The 21,104-nt window shown below is 38.1% G+C and overlaps 1 protein-coding gene across 3 annotated transcripts in view; it reads left to right on the top strand.

Annotated features, from left to right (window-relative positions):
* Positions 1–21,104, top strand: part of LOC111156574 (nuclear factor I B) — a 304,583-nt gene that overhangs the window by 85,363 nt on the left and 198,116 nt on the right. For all 3 annotated transcript variants that reach the window (XM_022517559.1, XM_022517561.1, XM_022517560.1), the window contains exon 2: positions 468–999. In XM_022517559.1, coding sequence (XP_022373267.1) covers positions 468–999 — 532 coding nt within the window. The remainder of the gene's footprint in view (positions 1–467; positions 1,000–21,104) is intronic.

Genomic DNA, 21,104 nt, shown 5'->3' with positions numbered 1-21,104 from the left:
TGAACAGCTCTGCTCCGATTAAAAAAAAAAAAAAAAAAAAATCTCACTGTGTTCTTTGTAAAATGGTACTGCTTCGTGTTAGTTGGTCAATCAAATATTTAAATATTAAATTGGGTGCCAGGCACCTTGGTTACTTACATTTTAGAGAATGTAGGATGCATGGTGGGAATGAGGGGGATGGGGCCAGAGTAGAAATACAAATATAAATCTTATTTTCTTTTTAGGAGGCACGATCAACCTGTAAATTTTGGTGGAAAAGGGACTGCTTGGCGGACTTTGTTTTCTTCTTTTCCTGCTGTTTTGATAATTTTAAATAAGAAAGGAATGTGATTTTTATGCATAACTTTTTGGAGTGAATTGGGAATGGATTATAGTTTTATTTATTTATTTATTTATTTATTTTTGAGCCTTTAAAACTAAGCTGACTGTGTCTGTCTTCTCCCCCCCCCAACCTTCATCTTCAACAGGATGAATTTCACCCATTCATCGAGGCACTCCTTCCACATGTCCGTGCAATCGCCTACACTTGGTTCAACCTGCAGGCTCGGAAACGCAAGTACTTTAAAAAGCATGAGAAGCGAATGTCAAAGGACGAAGAAAGAGCAGTCAAAGATGAGCTTCTTAGCGAAAAGCCTGAAATCAAACAGAAGTGGGCATCCAGGCTCCTGGCCAAGCTGCGCAAAGACATCCGCCAGGAGTACCGAGAGGACTTTGTGCTCACCGTGACTGGCAAGAAGCACCCATGCTGTGTCTTATCCAATCCCGACCAGAAGGGTAAGATTAGGAGAATCGACTGCCTGCGACAGGCAGACAAAGTCTGGCGTCTGGATCTAGTCATGGTGATCCTGTTCAAAGGCATCCCCTTGGAAAGTACCGATGGAGAGCGGCTCATGAAATCCCCTCATTGCACAAACCCAGCACTTTGTGTCCAGCCACATCATATCACAGTATCAGTTAAGGAGCTTGATTTGTTTTTGGCATACTACGTGCAGGAGCAAGGTAGGAGCAGATCGTTCTTTCTTCTAGTAGGGCAAACACTGCCCACAAACCCCGTATACGAAATAGCTGGCTTGGGTTAGATGGTCCTCGAGGCCCCTAGATCTCCTTTATCCACGCTGGGTGGAGTGGCCTGCCCTCTTCCACTGCCACGTCCACTGCCATGGGCCAGCCATGGACACAGGCGTGGAGCTTTCGTACCTGGATAGGCATGGGTATTTTGCAAAAGACCACAAAGAGATGCGTTTTCAGATGTCTTTGAAATAATATACCTTTACAAAGGCACAGACTAGTCTGAAAACTGGAGTTTATTACAATTCACTTTTTGTCCTCAGCTGCATTCCTTGCGTCTAGTCATCGTTTCTCGATTTGAAAATGTAACTTTATTTATGAAGAGTCAAACCGCTTTTTAATAATCTTTGTATTGGCCTCGTAACTAGCAAGGTAGATGAACTTTGTTCACGAATCTAGTCCTATTGCACCAAAAATAGAACTTACATTTTCCTGTTACAAAATGCTTAAGATAGCCAATATCAGAAAGTGTATCTTACGTGAACCTGAATTTATTTAATTTAAATATTTCTATCGACACCTCCTATTGATGGTGTAATATTCGCCATAGATTAAATGGTTGATAGTTCTTGTTTAAATAATTTATGGTATAATATTTTCCCAACATGACTTGGGAACACTTAATATCATTAGTTTACTTGAATGTGAATTCACAAAACTTACTGAGGAGAGAAGCTGCAGCTCTTCTTACAGAACAAAAACAGAAAGTGGACTGGTTACACTGGTTTAAAATAAATCTCAAAAAGAATGCAGAAACCACATACCGTACCTATAAAAAAAAGACTTGATAAAGACAGTGGTATAAATGTTGCCTGGGTGAGTCAAAAATAGGGGATATTTTTGCTGAGCATTTTTTGAGTTCATGAAATATGGGTTTTTTTATTATTATTTTATACTTTCCTTTAAATAAGTGACAGTTTCTTTTCTTCAAATAAATGTGTCAGGATATGGATTTCCACGTATTAGCAACAGTCCGTAGTAAAACATCATTTTAAGAAAGCAGCATACCAAAAGTGGACTGAAGTTTGATCTGCCACAGATGGTGGGTCATTTCCTAACTTGGCCTGGTCATAGGGAAATGGCCTGCAGATAGCGAGGTGGCAGACGGGTTATCTGCTGTTCGTTATATAAATCTGGGATTCAGCAAATTGGTATGAACCTTATCATTATCCAGAAAAAAAAATCAAAATTACTCTTCTGGCTCAGAAATCTAGGTACTTGTTACATGTTTTTTGTCTTTATATTTCCTTGATATAGTTTTAGAGATATGCTTAAATGTCATTTAAAAAATTTTCTTAGTTTGATTTTTAGTAAGATGCTCAAAATCATATATTTGAAACTACCTTTTTTTTTTGTGAAACATTGCTTTTGCCATCACTGTGGATTTAAGAATTAAGGTCCACATAATGATGGTTTGGGGAAAAATATATTTTTGCCCTGTGTGTCCTAAAATGAAAGCTCATTAACACATGACACTTAATGTGATTGACAGCTGTCTAGGAGGTGACATCCTAAGGTGGGCTGTAGATCTGTGTTGGGTTGACGGTGAATGTGTTGTAAGTGTGTTGTGAAAGTCGAGGCTGGAAGCAAAGTTTTAAAAAGTGGGTCATGCAACTTTTTAGTACAGGGAGGGAAGATTTGCAACCACTTCCCTGCTGCTCACATTTTAACTTGCTCGAAGGCTAGTCCTTGAGGTGCGCATGCATGTGCATTCATTCCCGGGGCAGGCAGCCAACTCTCTTGGTTGATGAACTGACAATAAAGAACATATCCTTTGGATTTGTGGAGATAGATTCAAGAAAGAAAAATGCGTAAATGCCTTCTGCATTGCACCATAGGTCATGATAATCATGAAGTTTTAAGCAACTCTTGGAGACCATGTTTTCAGATAGAACATTGATTTTGTTGTTGTTTTGAGTCTCTGTCATAAAAAGCTTTCATTATTTTACCGTGTATATCTAATTTGTATCCCCTCCTACCTGCCAGCGCGTCATCTCTTCTTAACATCTGTTGGCTCTTTCTTTGAAAAAGTCACATCAGGAAGCTTTTGCGTTTTCCTTTTTTTCAAATTTCATATCTTTTTTTTTTTTTTTTTTTGGTCAAATGTAGGTTAATTATGTTGTTTTTCAGTGCAATTGATTGAAGAAGGCATTTACAAAGATAAGTCTGTAGTCAGTCAAAGTGCTGCCTATCTCTCATCATGACTCTTTATTTCTCCTCTAAGTACATGAAAACCCACTTAAGTCAGTTTTATAAATCAGGCAAAGAAGTATGAAGAGAAACGTGAAGGAAAAATAAGAAAAGAAAGCTGTAATGTTTACAACAGAATGAGCAGCAAAACTACCTTTCCCCCCCTTTCTCTCTGTGTCTCCACTTCTAAACGACTGGGAGGAAAACATGAGAAAGAACAGAGAGAATGCCAAAGATGGTTGCCACTGGCACCAGGATTGGCATCAGACCCTCTTTGTTTAGCTCAGGATGCCTGTGATTTGTTAGTTGGCATCCGCATTGCAGTGTGGAGTGATGTTACAATATATTGACAATTTCCAGATCTAGAAATGTCAATAGTCCTCTTGGTTATTTATACAAGATCACAAACTGCATCTCTTCTGGAGGATGAAATAAAGACCAACATATAATAAAGTTCCATTGTTGGCCAACTTCCTATGCTTTTCTTTTTCCCTCTTTCTCTTTTGGTTCAACCCACACTTCTTTTTTTTTTTTTTCCTTCATGCCCAGCAGCCTCATCTTTTTTGAAATGTGGAAAGAGTTACTAGAGCTTCGACACAAGCTCTAGTACTACATCTGCATCTGATATGGTTTTGGGAAAAATTTATGCATTTCGAAATCACTTTTGATAAAGAGTTCATTAGACCTTTGCATCCCATGGCCACGAGGCAGTATTTTCTTTAAAGCTAAATCTCTTTGTTATTCAGCTTCTCCTATGCGTATAGCCCGACTGACCGCAATTTAGTCCATTTTTCTGTTTCTCCACATTAGTAAAGGGTCATGTTCAATACAGTCATTTATAAAATTATATAAGCCCCCCGCTTTACCTCCCATATACGCATCATGGGGAAGTAACTGCGTTTAAATCCATAAAATCATTTTACGTTATTGATTCAGAGGGCTGCGCTTCGGCTGTTCCGTTGCTACAAGAACCGCCATTTTGTTTGTGAAGTGCCAGGCGAGGGGGAAAAAAAAGGCAGACACTGTGCTTGATGCCAATAATGGTTGCCAGTGGCACCGAGGTTGGCATCAGACCCTCTTTGTCTAGTTGCTGAATGCCTTTGATTCGTTGGTTGGCATCCGCATTGCAGTGGGCACACTGGAAAGTTTTTGACAATCCCTGAATGAAAGCTGCTTGCTTGTTTGCTGCAGCAAATCTTAGCTAATATAAAACCCTTCCTTTTTATTTTTTAGGTTTTTTTTTCTTTCTTTCTTTTAAGTCTGTGTGATAGATCAGAGGAAAAAATAGCTCTAAAGTGGCCTCCATTTTCCCAAAGATGTTAAAGATGTCCAATGATTCTTGGGCAGGTGGTACCTAGTCCCCATATTGTCTTTGTTATTGCATTCATGAAAGCAAAGCAAAACAAAACAAAACAAAAACCAGACAAGGCTTGCACAGGACACCTTCCTGGGATGTAAGTGTGCTGTAGGGTGTGGGGTATGCACTGAGGATATGGGGAAGACTTGCTGAATATAGTGATATTTAATGCATTCATTATGACTGATTCTCGCTTTCAGTCCTATCACTGCTTATTTCTCAAGTAATTTGTAGTTCCCTCAGTTTGCAACCTTCCAAATTTTACAGTGACATGTTGAGAGGATCTAACTTTTCTTCCTAGTGACTAATGTGTAACAGTGTAAATGTTAAAAAAAAAATAAGCAAAACTTCATGAGGAAACCTATGTGTTCAGGTCTGATACAAATCCTCCAATCCTGAATTTCTCAATTCTGTATCAAAACGTTGCCAGATTCTCAGCACGGTCCTGCACACCAGGAAAACCAACCAAAAGGCTAAAATAATTTTGGTTGACGTTTCCTAGATAGTGAGCATTAATACTGCTTTCCGGTTAACCACCATTATCTCATTAATTAATAAGAAGGATTAGCAGTTCCACCCCAAAGGGCTGCAGAGAAGGAAGTCTGGCCTATGGGAGGCCTTGAGTCCAGGCTGTGTCCTGTCTGAAGGGGAAATGGGGAGGGGTAGGGTGGAAGGGGGGAGCTGGGCTTTCTCTGAGGCAGGGAAGGGTTTTGAAGAAGGAGGTCAAAACACACTAAGAAGTTTAAAGATCTCAAGAGATAGTAACTGTTGTCCTGAATTTAACAGATCAGAGTTTAAACTAAGTCAGCCTAACTGATTTCTGGACCGTACTTTGCACTCCTATTAAACATGTTTCGGATATTGAAGAGCGTCCTCTCTTGGCTCACGGCTGTCATCAAGGAGGAGTTTCCTTTAGCCTTGGGGAAGCTTTAAAGCCACGATCCACTGCTGGGTGGCAACTTTTGTCGTTTTATTCTTAAGTGTGATGATAATTAAAGTACATTTTGAAGTTGTGAAAAATGTGACTTGTTTACAGGGGAGGTTGTAATCATTGTTACTGTTTTTGAAATAGAATCCTTCTCGGTTGTCACATATCATTAGCAAGGAAGCAAATGCTAAGAATTATTTTCCTCCCTCAGTTACTGACTTTTAGAATCCTTTTGGGTAACCATTATTTCTTTATGAAAAGCTGACGCAGATAATTGTTTGCAAGTCGACAGCGTATTTTAACATTTTAATAAATTCCACTTCATTTTCAGGTATTTCCCATTATGGGGAAAACTAAGCTTTTGTAATTTGTTAAAATGAGGCCGTTCTCCAGGATGGTCTGGTGTGCGTGGACTGTGAAGGGCTCAGAGAGCAGAGAGTTCATGTGCACGTGGGATTTAGGGGGACACTGCAAAGTTTTCCCGTCTAGCATCCTGTCCTTGACTGAACTCCTGAACTCCAATGCACAGTTGTTTGCATTCTGGCTCACACACAATTCACCAGATAAAGAATGGCTCTTACTGACATGTCTTGCTCCTAGGCTTAATGAGACTTTTGTGGGAACATATATTGTAAGATAAGATACTTAGCCATTTTCTCACTGATAAGAAGAAAACACAGTCTAAGGGGCCAGAAACTCACCCTCTGTGTATGCCGTGATGTCCCTGCCATAAGATAACTCTACCAGACAATTCAAGAGTTAAACTCGGAGGCCCCAGTTACCAGCTGGGGAAGCTTGGCATCTGTGTTCTGATATGGCAAACTAAGCTATTGCATTGCTGTTAATATGATTTCAGTTTTCAAAGGGAAAGGGGGGGCAGGGGGGAGAGGCTCATTTGTTACATCAATTATGATTTCGAATATTAAAAAAAAAATACAGTGACCCACTTTCTGGAGGCAACAAAGGTTGGAAAAATGTTCTACCGACAGCATAAGGCTTCCCTCCCACCTTAAACCCTCCCCAACCCTCCCCCACATACACAGCAGTACACATTTTATACTAAAAAATATTGTTCACTTAGATATGGGTTGCATTGCAAATTGGGTGCACTCTGCCTCTTGCGTGGTAAAATGACTTTATATGTAAAAGAACAGAGATGCTGTTTGTTATTCAGGAATAATGGTAATTTGGAGGATCTGTGAATTGCAGTGACAGGAGATAGTGGTTGGTTTCCCAAGGGTTGACTCCCTGACAGATTCAGCATGGGCCTTGGAGCTAGGGAGGGCCACATATAGGGAGGCCCCCTGTAGCTGTGGCCTAAGTTCTTTAAAGTCGCTCTTTTCCAAAGTGGTACAGAGGGAGTGTTTCCACGCATAGAGGTAATGTAGAGTGGGTAGGATCTCTTATTTACTTAGTTGTTTTTCCCTAACTCTGGAACTTAGGAGTTGCCAAAAGGAAATTAAAGTTTTAATTCTCTGTTAACTTTTTCCTTTCAAATTTGGCGTTAGGGTTTGAAATAGACCAGGATATCTAACTTAGGAAAGCCTTTCTCCCCATAAACGTTCATTATGCTTGATTGGCCTGAAAAACTAGGCCAGTAGGCTTAAAAAAGAGAGAAAAAAAACCCCAAAAAACTCTGTAAAGGCGCTCTTTTGCCCTTTACTTCTCTGCTGACCTGTTAGGATTTCAGCACCTGAAGAGGGAGGGACCGACCCAGTGCGAGGCTGAGTCAGAATTCTCTGGAATTCTTAAAAGTTGAGATAAGTAAGTTTTCATTTCTGGCATCCCAGTGGCTTGTATGATAACTGGCTTTATAATCAAAGGGATAATTATCACTTTGTTGGGAGCTTGGGGTGACAGAGAGTGGAAATAGTATAGGCAAAACTTTCTGAGACAGATAGATTGTTAACTATCCGAACTTCTGGGGGCAAAGTGAAAGGTGATCCCTTGTAGCGAAACTGGCTTCTTGGGTAGAAATTTCTCTTCAGCTTGGCAAAGAATAGCATTTTCTAGTTTGAAGTTGAACTCCAGGCATTTTTGTTATGGGCTAAGTCAGAGCAAGTGATCAGCCAACGTCATGTTCAAAGCAAAGTTTTCCAACTTTTTTCCCTCCATCCTTTGGAGGAGGAATAATTTTAGAAATCTCAAGGACTAGTGGTTGTGCGATGGGAAGCCGGAGTGATTACAGCAGCCGGTCTCCTCGCCAAGCATAGTGAGAGGGGTGCTTCCTCTGAATCAGGCACACTCTTCTGTGGCAGCGTGGTATGCCGTCTCATTTTAAGGAACATTCTTGGGTCCTTGAACTCTCATCATGTGATGTGGTTAATTTAACTGAATTCAGTTGTTAGGCTTTGGCATAGAGAATAAATCATCAGACTGCAGAGAACTTGTGAAAATGAAGTGCGTGGAGTGAAAAGTGAGTCTGTGGGATTTGCTTGTATTAGACCGAATGGTACAGGGTGTGAGGCTAATGGGACTTGAATGGCTCGGCTTTTGGTTGTTATATTATTCAGAAAATTGGAAGAAATGGCTAGCAATTAACCAATGAGGTGGAAAGACCTTGAGGCTGAATTGAAGGCCACACATTGGAAAAAAAAAACCCTCAAAATTTACATCAAGCAGTGTTCCAAGATAGGAATGCAAACTTGTCTTGTGCATAAATATATTGTTTATAATAAAACACTTAGAAACACATATTCTCTCTTTTATGATGATAGTTTAAACAGGACAGCATTGATGAATCACAGACAAATTAAAGAACTCTGAATAAGGACTATATAATTGAAAATATGGGGTGATGGATGAAGTAATTTTACTAGCTGAGAGTTGCCCGGAGGTTGTATATTTTCAGAATCCCATTTTAAGGCAGTTCGGAGCATGTAGTAAGTTATGGATGCAGCACAAATCATTTGAAAATGGGATTTGTTTAAACAAGTGCAAAAAGGAAAGGAAGAATTGCCCTTGAAAAAAATTCCTTATTCTAAGTACGTGCAGTTTCAAATTTTTGGTTCGCTTTAGCTCTGTTTCTCAAAATAGAAAATTTAATGAACAGCATTCAGCTGAGTTTCAAAATGCACAGATCTCCCACAAAACGACACAAAAAGCATTTAACCAGCGTCAGTTAATATTCGGTGACACTTGTATATATTCCAATACTGAGTGAAGCTGAAGATTTCTTTAAAAACTTGATTTTTCAAAAGTCACATTGGAAAAAAAAAAAAGCATACGTGGAAAAATGTATCGCTGTTCACAGGGAACAACAGAGCTTAGAACAAAAATCTAATCATGAGCGCAGATGTTAAGAAAGTTATTGGAAATGGGGTGTATTCTCTAATTCCAGTGAGTAGGGGATTACATTTATGCCTATGTTAATACCATGAGTATGTCAACATGAAGTCTATACCCTTCTATTAGTGAAATCTAAAGTGTGAAAAATGTTCCTGCTTAGGACAACTTGTATTTTATTATTCCGACATCTGCAGTTTCTGGATGGATTACCTTAAATTTGCTATGCTATGTTAAAAGCCTTGTTTTATGAGGTCGGTCTCAGCTCCTGGCCTTGGTGTCAGGAACCCTGCTACGTGATGCAACTTGCCTTGTTAGGTTTAATTGACCAAAGCTGATGTGTTAAAACAATTCATTTGTGCTGTAACTTATGCCCTGGCTAACTTGCTACCTGAATCCTTTGACCTTGACTTGTCTGGGTCACGAAATGGCTGCAAGCTGTTTGACCTTTCTATTGTGCAGTAATGTCACTGTTTCCTCTTATTCTTTTATGGTAATAGCTGACAAAAAGCCCCAGCCCTGGCTTTACACCCCAGTGGATTCAAGGCGTCCCTCTGCTGTAGCCATGTCTTCTGTTTGACATGGTCTGGCTGTAGAAAGTGACTTTCTTTTGTTTGCTGACAGTGATGGGGACAAATTTGCAGCCCTCCTTGCTACAAGAGGTGGGGGATAGTCTTCTGGCCTTTGGAGGGATTTGAATTCCTTCTGCTTAGATTCTCAGTTTCCGTGTTTTATGATGATGCATATCACAATTTCCTTTCCCCCACTCTTCTGAGGTCGACTTTGCAGCTTTTTATACTTATGATTTCCTTAATAATTGCTTTTCAACATTTTTAGCTGTTACAATAAAAATATTTTATTGTCATTACATAGGGTAAAAGTGATAAATTTAGTTATGCTTCTGGTTACCAGTATGTAAGTCCTAAAACAACTGACGTTTAAACTTCACCCTATAAATCTTTGCCCAGTATTGGAAAAAGTCTTATACTAACCATGTAGGACAAGACAAAACTTTTCAAAAAATCCGAGTCATGTCATAACTTGATGTATGTGACCTTAAAACTCGGTTTATAGTTTTAGGCGAAGCCTATTCTTTGTGACTTAAATAGCCAAGTCCCAATACATAGTAGCAAACCATTGTAGATCTGAAGTTTTTATTTCTGTGGGGACTTTTGCCAGCATGTAAAATTAAATATTTATTTTAACGAATATAAAAATTGTTTTTCTATTCTTTATGAAGAACCATGTGCAAAAATGGAGTTTTACCTCTGTTCTCTTCTGAAGCAGTGAAATAATTTTATTTTTAAAATATTGGAAATGCCTTCTAAAATGTTAAAACACAGATATTTTTATCCTACCAAATTTTTCTTTGCCAAATATGACATTGTAGTTCATGATTTTTCCTATATTTGCCAGATTAAATATTTAAAATCCAAGCTGTTACATTTTATTTTTAAATTATTAGAGGAAAAAAGGAAGTTTAAGTTAGACTGTGCATTTCCTGACTTGTATGCCGCATACTGTTTATACATGTGTGTGGATACACTGACAGATGAGAGACAATGTGGCACAGGCACTAGAACCTTGGAAAAAAAAGCCCTAGATTTTTCTATTTCTATTTAAAAAAAATATCTGAAATGGCAGGTGAGAAGATTTTACTTTTTCTTTTCTTTCTTTTTTTGGGGGGGTGGTGGCTGTTGTTTTAAACTATTTTTCCCCCCAGGAATGTTCCCAAGATCAGGGAATTTAAATGCTTCTCAGCATTAATTGTGTTGATATTCCAGCTTCCCAGGGGTTTGAGGAAGAAAGGTGAATGAAATACACTGCATCTGATTTTATTTGGTAGCTTCAGTTCCTCTCTGTTCTGTAAAAACCAGTCTAGACTCAAAGACATACATCTCTCTCGACTTTCTGTTCCCTCGTTGGCTTTCTCAGTGTTAGAGCCAGTGCAGAGTTATTGGGTTTGGATGTGGTTAGGAGGCTCATGGGTCAGAGGCAGTGGGACCATGGTTGGAAGACAGTGAGCAGCCCCTGAGGGTTTCAAACATGTCTACGACTTCTTGAAGTCAGCCTCAGTTCCTCCACCGAAAGGCTTTACAACGGAACTCAGCTGTTGAGTTGAAGAGGTTAAGTTTCTGGACCATGGGTAATTGGTGGATGCATGTGTGTGTTTGTGTGTGTGTGTGTGCACGCACGTGCTCACCAAAGAGGAAAAGTAAAGTTGGAGAAAAAGAGAGGTAGGGATTAGATCTTGCAGGAATTAAGAAGGATAGTTCCATCGTAGATTGGAGAGCAAATATAATGCAGTTTAAAATAGTCTGTCCTCCTCTGAAGTTGGGATTGCTTCTTCCTGCTGTTAGAGATTTTTTCCAGCATTGAAAATTAAGTGCATGAATCTGATGTTTAGGGGTCTACTCTTGGTTCTACCCTTTCGCAGCTTTGTGACCTTGGTCAAGTTACTTAAGCTCCATGTGTTTTGATTTCCTGTTCTGTAAAATGGGGATGAAAATGTCTGCTTCACAGGACTGTTTTGTGATTAAATGAAATAATTCATGTAAGCAAAAGCAGTAGTGTTAACAATACCCATCACTACTCTGTGTAAACGAACATAGCAAAATAGATACTTGCAAAGAAACTAGGCTGATGTTGGAGAGAAGGGGTGATTGGGTGTTGAAGCAAAAGGTCATCATTAGTTTTTACATATCAGGTGATAAGACATTCCCAAGAGAAAATGAAAGTCTCTGATCCCAGTGATGTGAATAGATATTTGTTAATTAAATTTCTGAATGTAGGCATATGAAGTTAATTAGTTGTATACAGTTTTAAAATCTGCTTGAATTAGGATTACTGTACAGTTTCAGCAATCCTTTGTATCCAATTTACCAGAGAAGTAACTTCTTGATCAAATTAGGAATATTTCCAAGAAAGGAGTAAAATAATTTTATTAGTAGCTCTCTGAATAAATAATGCAACTTTGGTATCAAATGGAGGGTGTCCTAGCAAGACTTGTAATTCACTGCATTCCAGTAAAAGCAGAAGACTTTTATTTACCAAAAAATCACGTTGCCAGCATTTGGGAGAACTACACTTAAGTTTTAAATTTGGTTGGACAGAAGTGATGATGTGTGGCTAGACTGGATTGTTCTTGACGAAGAGTGTGCTGCTGGTTTTCAGATTCAATGTCTGAAAGCGTGTTATTCAAAAATGACCCCCAGTTGGGTCAAAACTCAAAATGTTCAATAGTTACATGAATTGTTTTGACTTTATTACCATTTAGCTCCTTCTATTTTAAGTCAGTCTTTGTCCTTTTTGTGGTGTGAAGCAAATTAATTACAAGATCTCTAGAGGGAAAAAGTTCTTATTTCTTACTTAAAGTGATTTCATTTTTACTGAGAACAAAGGGGAGCCAAATGGGAGGGGGTAAGAAGCATTCTCTTCTTCTCAAGCTAGATTTGGGATTAGTGCTTAACTTCAGTGGCTTTGGGTGGCTGGATCCTGTGGTCACGAAGCCACGTCTGTGGGCCGGATCTGCGGGGAGCTTGACCATGGCCGGTGGGTTGCTCCCTTGACTCTCTGCACAGCGGGTTCGGAAAGTGGATGGATTCACCCATATCCATGGTGTCTGCTAGAGAAGTGCCTTAAATCACATGTCACATTGGTGCCGTACCAAAAAAATAAAAAAAATCGTATTCTTATATGAAGCATTTTATAATGATACCCGGGGGTTCTGGCCAGGAGTTCATAGGAAAAGCTGTTGCACTGTTTGTTCGTCAGTTAAAGGATAACTGGAATGTGCAGCAAGCAGTATCAGAACCTTGATTAGCTTGTTTACATTCTGGTAACATACTTTTAAATGATCTGTGTTGTGCGTTTTCTTTTTGAGAACATCCCTGATATTCAGTTGCTCTTCTTCTGTTCGTTGGTTGCACAAAAGTAAAAAAGCATGTATTTTTGTACAGGAAACGAATTATACCCCAAATTTTTAACATACATAAAATGAGTTGTTGTTGATGGCAGAAGGATTTGGTATTTTATCTCTCTAATACCTTGGGAAAGCTTTGTTTGCACTTATGAATTAAAGTTGATATCGACCTAAAATAGCGATGCATATAGGGTTCGTGGTTCTTAAAATCTGGTTGCCTTTCTTAGCCTCCTGGAGATGCTAACATAGTTCTTTAAATTTCCTGATGGTAAAATATTAATATTTTTGGATAAGACTTAGAGTTATCATGTAACAATATCTGTTCTATTTACAGTCTCCAAATAAGGGAAAAGCTGCTTATAGTAATATGAGGATCACTGGTCTTACAATAATTAAATAGACTTGTTATACTACATTAATCCCTTTTGGAACATTTGGAATGACTTCTTAGTACTAACAAACATAGCATTAGGGCCTAAAATTAATCTGCTCTTGGTATCCAACATTTTATAATATAAAACATGTGTATAGAGAAACCTATTTCGGGTTTAAGATGAGTTCATGGAAGGACAAAATGAAATTATATTGGAATATGATTCCAAGTCCTGATAAAATCCGGAATTCATTTATAGTCAGCGTAGGTAGACAGATTGTTTTTGATAAGTTTTTGTATTTTGGTGAATATGATGTTTGGGCTCTCAGAATTATTTTCCCCTTAAAATCCAAGTTTTGTAAGCAATCCACCAGATACATGCAGCATGAAATGGGAGCTTTTCCATCCAATATCCAGGAGGTTGCGTTAACACCTTATGAGCTAGGGTTTCTTGGTACCTGCATTGGTATGGCTGTTTATTAATCCCGGAGAAAATGAGACGGACTCAATTTTAAAGTCTGGTTCAGTCTTACTCAGTGTTTTGTAGAAATGGTTTCAAGTTAATGGCAGACTCTTCCTTCCCACAGCATTATTCCAGATTTGTGGAAGGGACTTCTGAGACAGGGTGATGTTGACATCTTCTGTTGCGAAGCCCCACGAGGCGTAATTTCCTCCGCAGTTGTGGGCTATTTTACTGTCGAGTTTTCCACACACGTGAAGTCAGCCTTGGGTGTGCCCATTCCAGGGAAGGTATTTTGCGAAGGATGAAGTGTTGGTTCCCTTCTTGGACAGAATGCAAGCGTCTGCACAGAGAAGTATGGAAGTGCTCAAAGTATCGAGTGGTTTGCAGCCATTTTAGACCATGTGCCTGGGACCAGCTAACACATTGTCAGGGAAAAACATGATGTAGCAACAATATTAGATCATGCAAATGAGACTACTGAATAGTAATAGTTATGGGCAATATTTTGGAAAACACTGATTAGTGACAGTTTTATTACAGCAAATGTATGTATCAAGTCCCCAGATTTCATTGTAATGCACTGAAAACAGATGTCAAAGTGTCCCAAACAGAATTTCATGGTTAATCTACATATTGCATGGAAAGTACAAACAAACCATTTAGAATTCTGTTATTTAATCCTTTTAGAAGGAATGAAAATATACAATTTAGATTTACTCCATTCTTTCTTTTAATTTCAGTTTTTGTTTTCTAGGGGCTGCTGATAAGTTATTTTTTTTGTTGTTGTTTGCTATTTTCTTAAGATGCGTGTGGGAGGAGACATCTCTGCATACGGACATGGTTTTACTTAATGTACTTAGAACTGTAAGTTTCTGAACATAAGGTCTTTGTATTTAAAAAAAAGAAGAAGAAGAAGAAAGAAAAATTAGGCTTTAAATTATTTAGTGACCTGGTAATGGAATGACTTCCTTCTAGCCCTTTGTTTACTGATGTGGAGTTCCAGTCTGTGCCACATAATGACTGCAGCAGAGTGCTGAAGAGGAAGAGAAGGCAAACCATAGCCCTACTACATGCAAGTCCCCTAGAGATTTTGAGCCTCTCAGGGCCTCTGTTTCTCTGTCAAGGGAGGGTATTTGGTTAGAGGACTTCCACTATCCCTCTTAGCTCTGGCATCTTAGGAATCTAACTAATGGTTACCTTGGCAAAGGGACTCTTCCCTCCATGTTAAGCAATATTTAATAAAGTTTAGCATACTCTTGTTAAATTTGGGGATTTTAATACATTTTATTTATTAAAAAGAAGTAGAAAATGTGTAACTTGCCAGTTGGGTAACACTTTCATGTTGCTCAATTCAAAGTCCAATAGTCAGATCATTTGGTTCAATCTAGATAAAAAGCTTGCTTTTTTTTTTTTTTTTTTTTAAAGAAAGAGGTCTTTAACTCATAGAAGCTTAAAGCTTCGAGACTCTCTAGAGACCTTCTCACTTTATGGTTGTGTGTACTGAGTCTAAGAGAGGCCCAAAGCCTCTTCGGTTGTTTGTGTTAGTTTTACTGCTACAAGGACATAAAGAAGCATAAATAATGGAAAGTATTATCTTGTGGACATAGCAACAGTTTTTTTTTTTTTTTTAAAGGAACATAGAGGGAAATCATGACTATAGATCTTAGTATTATCATTTTGTAACTTATTGAAATCCGTTGTTTCAAGAGTCCAGTTTTTTCTTTCATACCTTTTCATAGGATATAGTCTAATGAAGTCATTCTGAAGCCTTGGTCTTCATGAGAATGACTGCCTTTCTTTTTTTCAGTGCACGGAAAATACTTCTTAGCTTATGGGCAACTAATAAGGGTTGGATACTAGTTGGAAAACAGAGAGGATCCGTTAAAAATGCATTGCCAGATTTCCAGCCACATTGTAGGTCACGTTTGAGATTACTTGTAAGAAAAACTGGTTTTTGGAAGTTAGATATTAGAAGAAAAAGTGGGAGCTGGTAATGCGTTGGTTTAAGCTCTGCTTCCTGGATGTCTACAATTTTCAGATTAGCTGGATAATTGCTATACCTCCATTTTCCTTTGTGTGGTATATGTCTCTCATCGTAGTTTTAAAACTTGCTTTTTTTTTTCAAGTTTAAAACATCCATATACCTTCTTTTATTGAGGAGATGTTTCTGAGGATTTTTTTTCTTAGTTTAATTTTTAGAAACCAAAACATATTAAATTCACAAGGGTAATTCAATTTCAAAAGGAAACTTTTAGTGAATCTTTTTGCTAAGGTAAGAATTCTTTTTATAACATAAAAGATTTATCTGTAAATTAAATTGTTTTATGAGTGTCCTGTAATGTGCTTATGTATATCAGGTCACCCCTGAAGTTAGCAGAGATTAATAAATTAAAGCAGAGACACTAACAGTATTAGAAAAGTTTAATATCAGCTACTATCAGGAGCCAGTTTCTAGTCTGATATTTTGTGGAGAGAGCTTGAAGAAGGCATATTTTAAAGGCACAGTTATAGATTGAAAAATAGATGCATAAAAGATGGTTATTGTGCAAGAGTGTCACACCGGCATCAATGGAAATGTTAGGGGAGCACACTATGAAATTGATCAGATTTATTTGTTAAATGAATCTAGATTATTTAAATCAAATACAGAACGTCATGGGCAAATAAGGTGAGTGTTACTGAAGTGATTCAAAGGAAGTCCCTCCAGCTGGGAAAGTCGACTTTTTACTGATGTCTGATGTTGGTACTGAGTACTGAGGTTGGTACTGTCTTCCTCACCTCATATGTACTTTCCATGTCAAGAGTGAGTAGAGTAACAACGTAGGAAGCACAGTGTCCCTAATATTAGCCGTAGAGCCTGTCCCAGAACCAAGTTGCAGGTTTAAATGTTTCTCCTACTCCTGTTCACTATGGGACTGGGCACATTAGTTATGTCTTCTGAGATTCGGTTCCTGAGCTCCTGAGGGGGCACCTGCTTTACTTGGTGCTTGGGAGGGTGACCCAGGAAGGTGCTCGCAGGGTACTTAGTACAGCGCCTGCCGTGTTGTGGCTCTTCCGCGAGAAGCTTGGAGTCAGGTGCTGTGATTTACTCAGCAGCCGGTATGAGGCTTGCACACAGTAGGTTCTCAGTACTTATTTGTTCAGTAAGTGAATGCTCACCACCTCTTCTGAGGATTCCGGAAGACTTGGTCTCCCTTTGGTGGGGCAGAGCATTCAGTCAGGGACAGCACTGTGCCGAAAGTGGGAAGAAAAAAAATACTAATGTGGCAAAAATTAAAATATTGACCTTGCTCTGTAATGTCTCAAAATTGAGCCCTCCGGAAGTGGACTGTATAGAACTCTAGCACATCATAATGCTCATTTTAGTGTTTGCAGGTGACTTAAGGGAACAGCATCTCCTAGGAGCCTAGTGACACGCTAGATTCCTGTATAAATGTCTCCTTAGAATCTAGTATGGTTCACAACTGCCCATTTTTCATAAGGCCTTTCATTTGGGTTATAAGGAAATCCCAGACATAAACATAATCAGAAACAAAAAGGAACATACCCGTAACTTTTGCCTAGCAGGGAACACTCGAGGCAAATGGTGTTTATGCAGGAAACCAACACTTTAAAATCCCAAACCTTTTCATGGGCTTGAATGGTGATATATAATTTTTCTCCTTTATGTCTCCAGTAGCACGGAATTATTGCCCCACAAAAGTTTGGGAGCAGTATCTCCGTATTTTCTGTAAGATTTTCCTTTGAAGAATAATGTTGGTTGCTTTGTCTTATTCATTAAAAAAGTTACATAATTTAAAAAATCATTTCATTGACAATGTATTTTAAGTGCCGAAAAATTTTGGTGCTGGCAACATTTCTTCAGTAGTCACTAGTTAATAATCTTTATCTCGTCGTTATTCATTTTATCAGTTATTAAGTTTTTCCAAAATGTGTGTGAGTAAGCACAAATATATAGTGTATTATTTTTAATTTTATTTCTTTTTTTGTTATGTGATTATTAAATTCTACATACATCATACAGTCAGGGAAGTAGACATATATGAATTTATTAAAATTTGTCTTTCAAAGAAAATACAAAACACTTGGTAGAATAAAAGGTGGAAAATGGTTGACAAGTGTGTTTATTGAGTAGGAACTCTGCGCTGAGCACTTTTAGTATTTTAAAGCGTTAGGAAAAAATACTGCAAATACAGATGGCCTCTCCCAAATAATTTACAAGTAGAAAAGAAAGGACAATGGTCACTTGCAGTGTTTATGAGAAAGAAAAATGCCAGATATTGGAATAAGCAAGCAACTAACTAATGATCTAACCAACTACTATATATAGATAGATTTGCTGAGCTCTCTGGGAGGAGACCCTGTGGGACTGTAACAGAAAGGTCACAGAGAGGAGGTGATTCTTCTGCAGGGTTTTCTCAGGGGTTCTATCACAAAAATAAAACAATGAAACAGATAACCAAGGATCTACCTCTCATATAAATGAATTCTGCTGGGCAATGATAGATGCTGTATGGAGGTTGTTATCCTGGGGATTTGGGGACAACAAATTTGGCATTTTGTTTAAAAAAATTTTAGTAAAAAAAAAACCTGGTAGAGAGCTTTTCACCAAGATGCTGAGATACTCAATACTAAATAGTATTGAGTTCATCAATACTATCAATACTAAATGGTTCATCTCTTTTTTTTTACTTTTAGTATGGTTAATAAATTGAATCCGAATATTTAAATTATTTCTATGTATATCTTAGCTCTTAGATTTCAATGTAATCCTATACACATTGTTTAAACATTTTTATATAATATCCTTTAAAATTAATTCTCGTGTTTTTATTGTTTGTAATTATAATCTTGAATGGAAGATGGGAATATATTTGAGGTATATATATCTAATGATTCATTATAGGTGTTTTTTTTTAAGATTTTATTTATTTATTTGATAGAGAGATCACAAGTAGGCAGAGAGGCAGGCAGAGGGGTAGGGGAAAGCAGGCTCCCCACTGAGGAGAGAGCCTGATGCGGGGCTCGATCCCAGGACCCTGATATCATGACCTGAGCCAAAGGCAGAGGGCTTAACCCACTGAGCCACCCAGTTGCCCCTATTTTAGGTGTTTTAGAATTGAGAAGATAATTCTATAGTCAGGTTAAAAAAAAGCTAGAGACTAGAATACTCTGCAAAGAATATTTTATTTAAAAATTATTCTGAAGTTCCTGAAATTGAATTTTGTGTCCAATTTACATCCCTATTATTACTATTATTATTATTATTATTTTAAAAATCAAGTGTGGCTCCCCAACTCAGTAGAAAGGAAAAAGAATTGTTTCAATGGGTTAAGATGTGCTTTATTGTTGAGCTAACATATCTCTTTTGAGGCAAATTTATACTTTTGCTACTAAAAACGATGGATTGATATAGCAACATACCCAATAATAAAGTAACCTTAGGCTTTATATGTTGAATTTTCCTAATATATTTTGCTCTCTGTAAATGACCTCTGTTTCAGAGCATAGCGTTTCCTTATAGATCGAGAAAAAATATAAAAGGAAAACTATGGTAATTCTTTGACTATTGCTGTATTTGACTCTTTTAAAGTAGCTTTCAAACTTGAAAGGTTATCAGGCTTAACCCCTAAAGATAGAATTGAATCCAATGTGTGAGATTCTGTTTGTCTCCGTGTCCCCCACTCCCTCAGACAAATACAAAGTGAGTGTAAATTCTTAGAGGACAGTGATCAGGTTTTCTTTTTTCATACTTCTCCTGATTCTCCATAAGAGAATATACAATGTTGATTGTTTAGTTGAACGTTGATTATAACTCACAGATGTGACAAGATTATGACCAAAGAAATGTAAAGAGACGTCTGTCTCCGTGTGCCATTACATGGATGACCTTTCTAAGCCATTCTATCTACACATAGGTTGCTTAGTCGTTCAACAAATATTCACTGAATACTTACGATGTAAGTATTACTTGTGCCAGGTACTGGAATTACAATATCGAGAAGACGGGCATTTTACTAACTTTCCAGTGGGGAAAGACAATTTAAGAAGTATCCGATGTTTATGGTTCTTTTTTCCTTCACTGAAAAGCATTGCCATTAGACGCTCAGTAAGTACTTTGTGCAAAGAGCAATGGCAGTGACTATTCAAACACCATCTGAGGGAAACGACTTAATGAAAACTTGTGACAATTTCTAAGGAAATAGTGAGACCATGAGAATGGATTATTCTGATGAACAACTCTAATTTTTTGCATCTGTGTGATAAAAAACATTTTTGTAGGCCATATACAGTAACACTAACATTGCTCTATGACATCTTGTATGTAGCGTGTAGCTTTTCTTACAGGGAATTAGAAGTGTGTCAGGATGCCTTTCTGAGCTCTGTCCTAGCTCCGGACTGGAGCCGTGGCCCCGGCTCTGAGTGGCGTTAGCACCATGCTCTTCAGAAGTGAGCAAGTGGAGAACTCTGGTGAAGCTTTAGGGAATACTGAGTACACACTGGGCTTTGTAATGCTGATTACAAGGGATGCAACAATCAGAAGACTATTCTGGCATTGGGGGTACACACCCAATAATTTCTCCAACTCCTCAGACATCAGTAGATCCATTGCTGGTTTTGCAATCAACATGTTAGTCTGAGGGGTGACAATCACTGGAGGAAGTGAGCTAGGAACAGAGGAAGTTGGAACTTGCTGGAAGGAGCCATGAAACAGTGTCATTAAGTTGGAATCAGGAGTACTGAGTCTGAAACCCAGTTTTGATCACTTTTAGCTGTATGACTTTCAGCAAGTGTTGCAAAGTCTCCATGACTTTTATTTCTTCTGCTGAAAAATGGAGATACTACCAACCTTAGGTTTTTGTCAGGCTGGATGAGTTAAAGACTTGGAAAGGCCTTGTGCAGTGACAGTCGATGATGCCTTGTAGGGTGCTCAATCCATAATATGGTAAAGGTGGGTAGGGTTTTCTAGGCTGTGATGATTTTCCACCCTGTTTTTTAATATGTAGTGGTCCCGCTGACATTCAGTGAACACGTACTATGTAGTGGGCATTTCTTTCAGATTTTTAATCTGTGTGACTTTCTTAACCCTCAGTAACCATGTGAGGTAGCTATTTTACTGTCCTTTGATAAATGAAAACCTCACCTTCAAGTGAGTTTGGTGACAGAGCCCAAATTTGAACTCTTGTAGTGTGCCTGTAGAGCGCTTTCTTAACACTACTTCTAGTTAGTGAAGTGACTCTGTCCACAGTAGGGTGGTAGAAATAACAGAAAATACTATATAGTGAGGGATGATTTCTGCATACTAAAAAGATAAGCTCATTTTAACTTATTGACATATTTTAAAAAGGATTGACATGATCACTTGTTATCTTGGATTTGTAGTTGTCTCTTTCAAATTTGGATTTATTAATTCTGATACACAAAGTAGAGTTATAGCAGTTTCCACGCTAATCTTTTCTCTGAAACTAAGCAGTATTTCTCATTTGTTGTTTCCCCTGTTCTATCGTGCTTTTGTAC

This window comes from Enhydra lutris, unplaced genomic scaffold (assembly GCF_002288905.1).
Source record: "Enhydra lutris kenyoni isolate GAN:26980312 unplaced genomic scaffold, ASM228890v2 scaffoldscaffold47, whole genome shotgun sequence".
Taxonomy (NCBI): Eukaryota; Metazoa; Chordata; class Mammalia; order Carnivora; family Mustelidae; genus Enhydra; species Enhydra lutris.
Note: the sequence above shows the minus strand (reverse complement) of the source record. Positions and strands in the feature narration are given on the sequence as shown.